The sequence below is a fragment of the Bombina bombina genome, chromosome 6 (assembly GCF_027579735.1).
Source record: "Bombina bombina isolate aBomBom1 chromosome 6, aBomBom1.pri, whole genome shotgun sequence".
Taxonomy (NCBI): domain Eukaryota; kingdom Metazoa; phylum Chordata; class Amphibia; order Anura; family Bombinatoridae; genus Bombina; species Bombina bombina.
Genome location: NC_069504.1, coordinates 242,427,357 through 242,441,123, shown reverse-complemented (window position 1 = coordinate 242,441,123; position 13,767 = coordinate 242,427,357). Strand labels below are relative to the sequence as shown.

General features: G+C 39.9%; 1 protein-coding gene across 1 annotated transcript in view; it reads right to left on the bottom strand.

Moving 5' to 3' along the window:
* The window catches only part of CAPS2 (calcyphosine 2), a 314,122-nt gene that overhangs the window by 39,802 nt on the left and 260,553 nt on the right, over positions 1 to 13,767 (bottom strand). The window contains exon 16 of the mRNA XM_053716776.1: positions 3,017 to 3,136. Coding sequence (XP_053572751.1) covers positions 3,017 to 3,136 — 120 coding nt within the window. The remainder of the gene's footprint in view (positions 1 to 3,016; positions 3,137 to 13,767) is intronic.

The following is a 13,767-nucleotide window of genomic DNA, read 5'->3' as shown; positions in this document are numbered from 1 at the left end:
ATTCTGTAAGCCTGGGGAACAATATTCAATACCGAAGGGATCTCGAACGGACTAAACCCAGGCCTTCTGAAAAAAGTGTAATCTGCCCCTACCAGAAGAATTTCTTAATCGGGGGCTGCACTTTTATGCTTAGACTTCCAGGGGATTTTGGAAGAATCATTCTTTTGAGAATTAAAGGATTTTTGGTTCCTGGACTGATGAAAGGTACAAAAACGATAAGGAGTCCCGCCATTCCCTTGGATTTCTTGTCCTAAGGGAGAAAAACTCCTTTACTTCCAATAATAGAGATAATAGCATCTAGACTAGAACCAAACAATATTTTACCATGAAGGGGAAGAGTTTTAAAGCTTGGTCTTAGAAACCATGTCAGCTGACTAAGATTTCAGCTACAATGCCCTTCTAGTCAAGACTAGAGCCATGTTCTTGGCATTAATCCTGATAATGTTAACAATTGCATCACAGATGCATCCCTGATGATTGATGTACCCCACAACCGTGACGTTGTCTGACTGAATACAAATTAATCTTTTTTCAGTCTGAAAAGGGACCAAAAATGAAGAGCCTGAAGGATCGCATTAAATTCTAGGATGTTAATAGGTAACCATGCCTCCTGAGGAGACTGCACTCCCTGCACCCTACAAAACTCCCAAACAGCGCCGCAACCCTTTAGGCTTGCATCTGTAGTGATCACAGTCCAGATAGGCCGAAGTATTAAGGCTCCAAGGGTAAAATAAGGGCTGTCCCTCCACCATGAGGCCGTTTGACTGACAAACTAAGCTCTATTTGCTGCTTGAGATGAAAACAATCCTTTGACCACTGTAGAAGCATAGATAACTAAAGGGGACAAAGATGAAAATGAGCAAAAGGTACTGCGTCTGACGCTGCTATCATAAGACCCACTACTTCCATGTACTGTTCTACAGATGGGGAATGAGTCATCTGTAGAGAACGACAGGCCTTCTGAAGTTTGTCCTTGCGAGTCTCTCTGATAAACAAGTCCATTATCACTCCCAGAAAGACTACCTTTGTAGATGGGGATAAAGAACTCTTGGAAACATTGATGTTCCATCCATGATTCTGAAGGAAGGAAATCACCTTCTGGGTATGAGGAGATACCAGAGAAAGAGTCTGGGCTTGTATCAAAATGTCATCCAAATAAGGAGCAATAGAGATTCCCCATGTTCTGATAGAGGATAACAGAGCCCCTAGAACTTTTGTGAAGATGAAAGGGGCTGTGGCTAAACCAAAAGGTAGAGCCAGAAACTGGCAATGCTTGCTAAGAAAAGCAAATATTAGAAACTGAAATGTTTTTTTGTGAATTACTATGTTTAGATATGCATCCCTCAAATTTATGGTTGTCATAAATTTACCCTCTTGAACCAGGGGCAAAATTGTGTGGACCGTTTCCCTGTTGAGAGGCTGACACAAGTAGGATTACTCCCAAATTCTCTAAATCCCGAACACATTGCATAACAGCAGCTGCCTTTAGAGGATCCTTTGGAACCTGAGACAAATGAAAACGTTCCCAGATAGGCCTAGTGCGAAAGCCTATGCGGTAACCGTGGGATATGATGTTGAGAATCCTGGATCCTGAACTGATCTGTACCAGGCCTTCTGAAACCGAATCAATCTGCCTCCTACCTACCTATGCAGATTTCTGACTGGAGTTAGTCTTCTTGGTCTGTTTGTGCTTATACAATATATCCTGACTTCCAGGAAGGTTTAAAGGAGTGACACTTCTGATTGGAAGAGGACTTCTAGTCTCTTACAGAACGAAAGGATCAAAAACAATTAGTATCCTTATATTTTCTTATAAGGACCTTAATGCAGTTACTTACATTCTTGGATGACTATTCAGTAAGCAACTGAGAAAGAGAATCACACCAAAAGGATGTACAGCTCCCACACAGGTGATTGCCACTACTGGTCTAAGCTGAAGAGCTGATTGAGAAAATAATTTTCTCAGCAAAGACTCAGATTTGCGGTCCATTAAATGAGTAATTATCCTCCATACGAATAGTGGTGTGTTTGTTTAGGGTGGAAATAGCTCAATCAAGCTTAGGAACTAATTCCCAGGCTGTCAGATTCTTTTCTGAAAGAGGATACATTCTCTTGAGTATAATGAATGCGTGGTCTCTTCCATTCTTTTGCAATATAGTCTGTAACCAAGTCTGGAGCTTCAAAAGTCTTAGGAGCTTTTGGCGGAGCTTTGAAAACCTGATTTAACTCATTTACAGGTTTTGGAGTTTCTGTAGTCTAGTCTGACATTTCTAAAGTGCTCAGAACTTACTGTAAAAGGAAACAAATATGATCCACTCTAAATCTGAATTTGGCTCATTTACCGTTTTAGGATCTTCTGAGGAGATTTCCACCTCAGAACTGGACTCCGTAGAGTCAGAGGTTTGTCAATTAGATGGTAAAAGAGCAGAACTGCCAGCGGCCTTGCAAAGACAAGGTGAGTGAATAGAATGTGCTGCCATGTCCTGAGACTAGATGTAAAGTTTATTCTAACTCAAAACCAGGGAGACAACCTCTCACCTTGGAGGCCAAGAACTAACCGGAGAGGGAGTGGAGGTGGGAGGGATTAAAAGGTCTTGTGAGGGTTCTTGACCTCCACCTGGTGCCGGGAAAATATATCCCACATGTTATGGACATCTATAGACTCTCCTCATCTTCTGAAAGAAATCTGATTTTATAGCTTTCTATAGCACTTTACAACATTTTTAGGTTAAGTTACAATGCAGAACTGAAAACCACCATAACCTATAGAATCTCAATGTGATCTAACACTTAATTATTTAAAACCTCACTATAGAATAGTGTAGAACAACTATGAAGTTGTAAGTCACTCAAAGACTGTATGTGTATAAGAAGTTGAGAAGCTACATATACTGTATAGCTATTAACTATATTACATTTATGTTAGCTTTTTAAATATATAATTCATAGAGTTTCTCTGTACATTATCAATAATGTTTGGTATATTAGACGACAAACTATAAATAAAAATATTTACTTTTCTCACAAACGATTTTCTATACTCGTTCATCTCTCCTATTAAGGCATGAATAAATTCTCCATAATCCACTTTTCCTTCATTTGTTTGATCCAACGTAAGCCACAAGGAATCAAAAACCTACAAAAAAGTAAAATACACATTAAGAAATGTCTATGACCCCTAGCACATATTTAAAAATTGAGGGGAAAATATGTTACTAATTTATAATTGTAAAAAAAAAAAGTTTTAAAAGTACTCTACATGATATTTTTATAACATAGTTGTTGATTTACATATTTTGGGGCTGATTACAAGTGGAGTGCAAAATATCGCTTGTTGAAGCCAATATTTGCGTTCCACTTAGTAATACCAGAGCACGCAAATGTGCGCTGGTGTTACAAGTTAGGTGCAATGCGATCACGACCTCTCGTTCGCATTGCACGGAAGCATTGTGCTCACAAGAGAGCACTTCCATAGGCTCCAATGGGAGCCTCGTTCTCATGCCGTCAGACACAACAAGAGAACCTAGTGCAGAGAGGGTTAAATCGTGCCACAGTGGGCAGCAGATTTAAATATATATGCATATGAATATATACTGTACATATATACGTTTATATGTGTATATACATATATTAACACATAAATATATATGTATATAAGTATTTACATATATATTAATAGAGAACACACAGTTCCCCATAGGCCAGTACGTAAAGGCACTTTTCAGTGTTTTTTTTTTGCTTGTTTTTTTAACACCCCGCACACTTTAACCCCTAAAAACTGCCTAATGCAGTTAAAAAAATGCTAAAATGTTTTCTTTCAAAAAGGGACGTCACAAGTTATTTTGGGGGCAATTGAGGGACATTTAAAAAAATTAACCAGAGGTCTGATCTCTGGTTAATTGTTTGAACGTTAATTTGTACCGCGAGCCACTTGTAATGGCTGGTTATGGGCGCACAATAAATTAGCGATCCACTTGTAATTTAGCTTTTATTTCTACATTTGTGTTGTTAAAAGAGGGTATTTTATTATGTTTTACAATTTTCCCCAGATAGGGCTAGATTACGAGTGCTGTATGTATGTATGTAAGTATATTTATATATATATATATATATATATATATATGTGTGTGTGTGTGTGTGTGTGTGTGTGTGTGTGTGTATGTATGTATGTATGTATGTAAGTATATATATATATATATATATATATATATATATATATATATATATGTGTGTGTGTATGTATATGAAGAAACGGCTAAAACACTCCAATTCATTTTTGTGAATTCATTCCAAGCAAACAGACAGGGGCAAAATTTCAGGCAGAGCCCTTTCTCAAGCCAAGTTTTTTTGTTTGGTTTTTAATTGCATTGAATTTATTCCAAGCAAAAAGAGATAGGCAACGTTATGGGGAGAACCCTTTCTCAAGCCGAGCAATTAAAACAGTGTACATATCACAAATATATATATACTTAGTACTACCTAATACAGGTGTGTGCTATCTAATCATTATAATTTAAAGTGACAGTGTTCTTTATTCTATAAAGTGTTTACTGGTTTAAAGTGCATACAGTCATTTATTAAAGTGTACATATTCTTCATATTTTTAATTGTAGGACAAGACTTAAAGGTATGCTTGTATATCTACTATACATAGTTATATTGTTGAAGCATTATAGATATTTGTGCATCTAACCAAAAAAAAAAAAAATTAAGGAAGAAATATTTAGTTTCTCTATTATTTCCTGAAACTTGTTTATCACTTCCAACACTACTAATTTCTTACAAAGCATCTTTAATCACCAACATACTTCACAGAAGTTAAATGATGGTATGTGTGCACATCACAGTTGTTCTATTCCTTGCAAATTAGCTCAGAAACCACATCAGGAGCCAGGACGGTTTGAAATTAAAGGACATATATTCTGCTACTTTGTCAGAAGAGTATTTTTTTTTTTTTTTATTGTACTCCTAGAGGGTACAGGTACCTACACAGGTCACTCCTTAAAGATGCCCCAGATGAACCCGGAACCTGCAAAGAGTTCTCTTTTGCCCTTTTGCATGCGCTTGCATTTAACTGGAATGTACTGTATTAAGATAGGAGGCAGGCCAGGAAATAACCCTGGTGGATACCAAAGTACTCTGCTGCAAATGCAATGCTGCAGGATACTTTTTAGCAATAGACACAAACACAGCACATTGGTTACAAAGCTGACTCACTCTACAAACCAACACTTCCTTACATACCAAACGCGAAGGGGTTAAATTGTAAGTAGATCCCCTGTCTAAGAGATCAGTATTTTGTCCTAAGACTCTATCTGCACAAGTTTGCTCCATAATGATTTAAAATAGTAAGGAGATGCAAGTATCTAAACTTAGATAACAGCACTTAAATACAGTATAACTGGCACAGAAAGGTATAACGCCCTCAGGGGAACACACAAATATTGGTACAATGTAAGACAAAAAGGGACAGTCACGTCCAAAATAAACTGTCATGATTCAGATAGGGCATATCATTTTAAACAACTTCCAATTTACTTTTATCACCAATTTTGCTTTGTTCTTTTGGTATTCTTAGTTGAAAGCTAAACCTAGGAGGTTTATATGCTTATTTCTTAGACCTTAAAGGCAGCCTCTTATCTGAATGTATTTTGACAGTTTTTTTTTACCACTAGAGGGTGTTAGTTCATGTGTGTCATATATGTATATATATATATCTATATATATCTATCTATCTATATATCTATATCTATCTATCTATCTATCTATCTATCTATCTATCTATCTATATATATATATATATATATAACACTGCTCACACACATGAAGTTACCTAGGAGTCAGCACTGATTGGTTAAAATGCAAGTCTGTCAAAAGTACTGAAATAAGGGGGCAATTTGCAGAGGCTTAGATACAAGGTAATCACAGAGGTAAAAAGTGTATTAATATAACTGTGTTGGTTATGCAAAACTAGGGAATGGGTAATAAAGGGATTATCTATCTTTTAAAACAATAAAAATTCTGGTGTAGACTGTCCCTTTAAGTCTAAGTGAGGGAATTAGAGAAAATAGGGTACTGCCTCCTTAACAGAAAAAAAAGAACTTTAAAATATAAAAAAATTGTTAAGATCTAGGTTATGAGTGGCGCAGTAACTATAGCGCACAAGTGATATAGGGTATTAGTGATATAGGGTATTTCTCGGCTATGTGCATGAAGTAAATGTTCGCTTGAGCGCAATCATATTTAACATGTGGCGGGCTAGCGCGACTTCATGTGTTTTCGTCCACCGGAGCAACGGGCGGGAGCCGTGGACTCTCCTCCCCATGATGGAAATTAAATTATCAGGCAAGCATAATTTATATTTTCCATCTAAAGGGGAGGAGAGCCCACGGCTTCATTCATTACTTTTAGTAAAAAAATACCCAAGCTCTAGAGGACACTGAATGAAAACGGGAGGGCACAACAGCCTGCAAAACCTTTCTCCCAAAACCTGCTTCCACTGAAGTAAAAACATCAAACTTGTAAAATTTTGTAAAGGTATGTAAGGAGGACCAGGTAGCCGCCTTACAAATCTGCTCTATAGAGGCCTCATACTTAAAGGCCCATGAAGAAGCCACAGCTCTAGTCCAATGGCTTATGTCCCACTGTCTCGTAGGCTAAGCGAATCATGCTCCTCAACCAAAAGGACAAAGAAGTTGCAGAGGCTCTCTGCCCCCTGCGCTTCCCTGAATACACCACAAAAAGAGATGTAGTTTGTCTGAAATCCTGCGTAGCCTGAAGATAAAACTTCAAAGCTCAAACCACATCCAAATTATAAAGTAACCTCTCTTTAGGAAAAGAGAGGTTAAGACACAAAGAAGGAACAATGATTTACTGATTGATGTTACGGTTGTTACGGTTAGACAAAACCTTGGGAAGGAATCCCAAACCAGTGCGAAGAACAGCCTTATCAGTGTAAAACACCATATTGCAAGGCCGCCAACTCAAATACTCTGTATGCCGATGCAATAGCTAACAGAAAGAGAACCTTCCAAGAAAGAATCTTAATGTTAACAGAGTGCAAAGGTTCAAACGGAACCCTCCGCAACACCTTCAGAACCAAGTTTAAGCTCCAAGGCGGAGCGGATTGTCTAAAAACAGGCCTGATTCTAGATAAAGCCTGAACAAAAGACTGTATATAAGGAAGCTCAGCGAGCCTCTTGTGTAACAGAACAGAAAATGCCGAAATCTGTCCCTTCAAGGAACTAGCTGCGAGCCCCTTTCCCCAGTCCATCCTGGAGAAAGGACAAAATCCTGGATTACCTTAACCTTATGCCAAGGATGTCCATGTTTCTCACACCAGGACAAGTAAGTCTTCCACACCTTATGATAGATGCGACGAGTGATCGGCTTCCTGGCCTGAACGAGAGTATCAATCACTCTCTCAGAGAACCCTCTCTTGGCCAAGACTAAGCGTTCAATCTCCACACAGTCAGCCTCAGGGAATCTAGGTTTTGATGATGAAAAGGACCCTGTACCAGCAGACCCCTGCGACAGGGTAACCTCCATGAAGGAGACGATGACATCCCCATCAGATCTGCAAACCACGTCCTTCGCGGCCACGACAGAGCAATCAGAATAGCCGAAGCTTGCTCCTGCTTGATGCGGGCCACTACACGAGGTAGAAGGGGCAACGGTGAAAAAATGTACACTAGGTTTAACCTCCAAGGTACTGCCAAGGCATCTGTCAGCTCCGCCTGGGGATCCCTGGACCTTGACCCGTATCTGGGTAGCTTGCAATCGAGTCTGGACCTCATGAGATCTATCACCGGAGTCCCCCACTCGTGACAAATCTCCGCAAACACCTGGGAAGGAGAGACCATTCCCCCGGATAGAAGGACTGCCTGCTGAGAAAATCTGCTTCCCAGTTGTCTACACCCGGAATGTGAATTGCTGACAGCGAGAAGTTGTGGGACTCATTTCAATATCCGAGAAACCTCCTTCATCACTAGGGAGCTACTCGTCCCCCCCGATGGTTGATGTAAGCCACTGAGGTAATGTTGTCTGTCTTGAATCTGATGAAGCTGAACGACCCCAGAAGAGGCCACACCTTCAGAGCATTGTAGATCGCTCGAAGTTCGAGAATATTGAATGGGAGGAGAGACTCCTCTCAAGACCATCTTCCATGTGCCATCCTGGCACCCCAAACAGCTCCCCATCCTGTCAGACATGTGTCCGTGGTCACAATCTCCCAGGACGGTCTCAGGAAGGATGTTCCCTTGGGACAGTTGTTCCGAACAGATACACCAAGAAAGGGATTCGCTAATCCGATCTTCGAGAGAAATCTGTTGAGATAGATCTGCATGATCGCTGTTCCACTGTCTCAACATGCACAACTGAAGAGGTCTGAGATGGAACCTGGCGAATGTAATGACATCGATGCTGGATACCATGAGCCCGATAACCTCCATACTCTGAGCCACAGAGGGACTGGAGTAGGACTGAAGGGCAAGACAGGGGGACGCAATTTTCCTGTGTCGCTGATCTGTGAGAAATATTTTCATGGGTATAGAATCTATTATCGTCCCCAGGAACTCCACCCTGTTGCTGGGAATCAGGGAGCTCTTTCCTGAGTTTATCTTCCAACAGTGAGATTAGAGCAAAAGCAGAAGGGCCCTCGAGTGGTCCTCTGCGAGACTGAACAACGGCACCTGGACTAGGATATCGTCCAGATAGGGGGCTACAGCAATGCCTTTGGACCTGGCTACTGCAAGCAGTGCCCCCAGAACCTTCATAAAGATTTTCAAGGCCGTCGCCAGACCAAAGCAAAGGGCCACAAATTAGAACTGTTGGTCCAGAAACGCAAATCTCAAGAACCTGAAGTGATCCCTGTGGATTGGCACATGAAGGTAGGCATCCTTCAAGTCTATTGTCGTCATGAACTGACCCTCTTGTTTCGACACTTCTCTGCCAACCTCCTTTGATGAAAGTAAAGAATGACTGGGGGATGAGGGAAGTGGGGGAGGTATTTAAGCCTTTGCTGGAGTGTCTTTGCCTCCTCCTGGTGGCCAGGTTCTTATTTCCCACAAGTAATGAATGAAGCCGTGGACTCTCCTCCTCTTTAGATGGAAATGAAAGAGATTAACTGCACAATATACACAGAAAGTATTGAAAATGTAACTGAACATTTACATTAACTTACCACCAGATGGCAGTAAATATAATTAAAGTACAGGAGAATGGTATCTTTCCTTATACCCATTGTACAATTTTATTACACAAAAAGGTAAATAAATATAAAAGAGGACAAACAGTATTTATTAGGCAAATAAAAACATAATTTATGTAAGAACTTACCTGATAAATTCATTTCTTTCATATTGGCAAGAGTCCATGAGCTAGTGACATATGGGATATACAATCCTACCAGGAGGGGCAAAGTTTCCCAAACCTCAAAATGCCTATATATACACCCCTCACCACACCCACAATTCAGTTTAACGAATAGCCAAGCAGTGGGGTGATAAAGAAAGGAGTAGAAAGCATCAACAAAGGAAATTTGGAAATAATTGTGCTTTATACAAAAAATCATAACCACCATAAAAAGGGTGGGCCTCATGGACTCTTGCCAATATGAAAGAAATGAATTTATCAGGTAAGTTCTTACATAAATTATGTTTTCATTCATGTAATTGGCAAGAGTCCATGAGCTAGTGACATATGGGATATCAATACCCAAGATGTGGAGTCTTCCACTCAAGAGTCACTAGAGAGGGAGGGAATAAAAATAAAAACAGCCATATTTCGCTGAAAAAAATAATCCACAACCCAAAAAAATAAGTTTATTTTCATTTTTGAAAGAAAAAAACTTAAATCAAAAAGCAGAAGAATCAAACTGAAACAGCTGCCTGAAGAACTTTTCTACCAAAAACTGCTTCCGAAGAAGCAAATACATCAAAACGGTAGAATTTAGTAAATGTGTGCAAAGAGGACCAAGCCGCCGCTTTGCAAATCTGATCAACTGAAGCTTCATTCTTAAAAGCCCACGAAGTGGAGACTGATCTAGTAGAATGAGCTGTAATTCTCTGAGGCGGGGCCTGACCCGACTCCAAATAAGCTTGATGAATCAAAAGTTTCAACCAAAAAGCCAAGGAAACAGCAGAAGCCTTCTGACCTTTCCTAGGACCAGAAAATAAAACAAATAGACTGGAAGTCTTCCTGAAATCTTTAGTAGCTTCCACATAATATTTCAAAGCTCTTACCACATCCAAAGAATGTAAGGATCTCTCCAAAGAATTCTTAGGATTAGGACACAAGGAAGGGACAACAATTTCTCTACTAATGTTGTTAGAATTCACAACCTTAGGTAAAAATTGAAAAGAAGTCCGCAAAACTGATTTATCCTGATGAAAAATCAGAAAAGGAGACTCACAAGAAAGAGCAGATAGCTCAGAAACTCTTCTAGCAGAAGAGATAGCCAAAAGGAATAACACTTTCCAAGAAAGTAGTTTAATGTCCAAAGAATGCATATGCTCAAATGGAGGAGCCTGTAAAGCCTTCAGAACCAAATTAAGACTCCAAGGAGGAGAAATTGATTTAATGACAGGCTTAATACGAACTAAAGCCTGTACAAAACAGTGAATATCAGGAAGTATAGCAATCTTTCTGTGAAATAAAACAGAAAGAGCGGACATTTGTCCTTTCCAGGAACTTGCAGACAAACCCTTATCCAAACCATCCTGAAGGAACTGTAAAATTCTAGGAATTCTAAAAGAACGCCAGGAGAAATTATGAGAAGAACACCATGAAATGTAAGTCTTCCAAATTCTATAATAAATCTTTCTAGAGACAGATTTACGAACTTGTAACATAGTATTAATCACTGAGTCAGAGAAACCTCTATGACTTAGAACTAAGCGTTCAATTTCCATACCTTCAAATTTAATGAATTGAGATTCTGATGGAAAAACGGACCTTGAGATAGTAGGTCCAGCCGTAACGGAAGTGGCCAAGGCGGGCAACTGGACATCCGAACCAGATCCGCATACCAAAACCTGTGTGGCCATGCTGGAGCCACCAGCAACACAAAAGACTGTTCCATGATGATTTTGGAGATCACTCTTGGAAGGAGAACTAGAGGCGGGAAGATTTAAGCAGGTTGATAACACCAAGGAAGTGTCAGCGCATCCACTGCTTCCGCCTGAACATCCCTGGACCTGGACAGGTATCTGGGAAGTTTCTTGTTTAGATGAGAGGCCATGAGATCTATCTCTGGAAGCCCCCACATCTGAACAATCTGAGAAAACACATCTGGATGGAGAGACCACTCCCCTGGATGTAAAGTCTGGCGGCTGAGATAATCCACCTCCCAATTGTCTACACCTGGGATATGTACCGCAGAGATTAGACAGGAGCTGGATTCCGCCCAGGCAAGTATCCGAGATACTACTTTCATAGCTTGGGGACTGTGAGTCCCACCCTGATGATTGACATAAGCCACAGTTGTGATATTGTCTGTCTGAAAACAAATAAACGGTTCTCTCTTTAGCAGAGGCCAGAACTGAAGAGCCCTGAGAATTGCACAGAGTTCTAAAATATTTATTGGTAATCTCGCCTCTTGAGATTTCCAAACCCCCTGTGCTGTCATAGATCCCCAAACAGCTCCCCAACCTGAAAGACTCGCATCTGTTTTGATCACAGTCCAGGTTGGGCAAACAAAAGAAGCCCCTTGAACCAAACGATGGTGATCTATCCACCATGTCAGAGAGTGTCGAACATTGGGATTCAAGTATATTAATTGTGATATCTTTGTATAATCCCTGCACCATTGATTCAGCATACAAAGCTGTAGAGGTCTCATGTGAAAACGAGCAAAGGGGATCTCGTCCGATGCTGCAGTCATGAGACCTAAAACTTCCATGCACATAGCCACTGAAGGGAATGACTGAGACTGAAGGAGCCGGCATGCTGTGAACAATTTTAAACGTCTCTTGTCTGTTAGAGACAGAGTCATGGACACTGAATCTATCTGGAAGCCTAAAAAGGTGACCCTTGTCTGAGGAATCAAGAAACTTTTTGGTAAATTGATCCTCCAACCATGTTTCCGAAGAAACAACACTAGTTGATTTGTGTGAGATTCTGCAGTATGTAAAGACTGAGCTAGTACCAAGATATCGTCCAAATAAGGAAACACCGCAATACCCTGTTCTCTGATTACAGATAGTAGGGCACCCAGAACCTTTGAAAAGATTCTTGGAGCTGTTGCTAGGCCAAATGGAAGAGCAACAAATTGGTAATGCTTGTCTAGAAAAGAGAATCTCAGAAACTGAAAGTGTTTTGGATGAATCGGAATATGAAGGTATGCATCCTGCAAGTCTATTGTGGACATATAATGTCCTCGCTGAACAAAAGGCAGAATAGTCCTTATAGTTACCATCTTGAAAGTTGGTACCTTTACATAACGATTCAAAATTTTTAGATCCAGAACTGGTCTGAATAAATTTTCTTTCTTTGGTACAATGAATAGGTTTGAATAAAACCCCAAACCTTGTTCCTAAGGAGGAACTCATATGATTACCCCTGAAGACTCCAGGTCTGAAACACACTTCAGAAAAGCCTGAGCTTTTACTGGATTTACAGGGATGCGTGAGAGGAAAAATCTTCTCACAGGAGGTCTTACTTTGAATACTAATCGATACCCTTGAGAGACAATGCTCTGAATCCAATGATTTTGGACAGATTTTATCCAAAAATCCTTGAAAAACCTTAATCTGTCCCCTACCAGCTGAGCTGGAATTAGGGCCGCACCTTCATGCGGATTTAGGGGCTGACTTTGGTTTCCTAAATGGCTTGGATTTATTCCAATTTGAGGAAGGCTTCCAACTGGAAGCAGATTCCTTGGGGGAAGGATTGAGTTTTTGTTCCTTATTCTGACGAAAGGAACGAAAACGGTTAGAAGCCTCAGATTTACCCTTAGGTTTTTTATCCTGAGGCCAAAAAACTCCTTTTCCCCCAGTGATAGTTGAAATAATAGAATCCAACTGAGAACCAAATAAATTATTACTTTGGAAAGAAAGAGATAGTAATCTAGATTTAGATGTCATATCAGCATTCCGAGATTTAAGCCATAAAGCTCTTCTAACTAAAACAGCTAAAGACATGGATCTAACATCAATTTTGATAATATCAAAAATGGCATCACAAATAAAATGATTAGCATGTTGCAGTAAGCGAACAACGCTAGATATGTCAGAATCCAATTCGTGTTGCGCTAAATTTTCCAACCAGAAAGTCGATGCAGCCGCAACATCAGCCAAAGAAATAGCAGGTCTGAGAAGATGACCTGAATATAAATAGGCTTTCCTTAGATAAGATTCAAGCTTCTTATCTAAAGGATCCTTAAAGGAAGTGCTATCTTCCATAGGAATAGTGGTACGTTTAGCAAGAGTAGAAATAGCCCCATCAACTTTGGGGATTTTTTCACAAAACTCTATAGATTTTGCTGGTAAAGGATACCATTTTTTAAACCTTGAAGAAGGAATAAAAGAAGTACCTGGCTTATTCCACTCCCTAGAAATCATATCAGAAATAGCCTCAGGAATGGGAAAAACCCCTGGGGAAACCACAGCATTTAAACGTTTATTAGACTGAACGTCAATAGGACTGGTTACCTCAATATCCAAAGTAATTAACACTTCTTTTAATAAAGAACGCATATACTCTATTTTAAATAAATAAGTAGATTTGTCAGTGTCAATGCCTGAGGAAGGATCTTCTGTTTAAGATAGA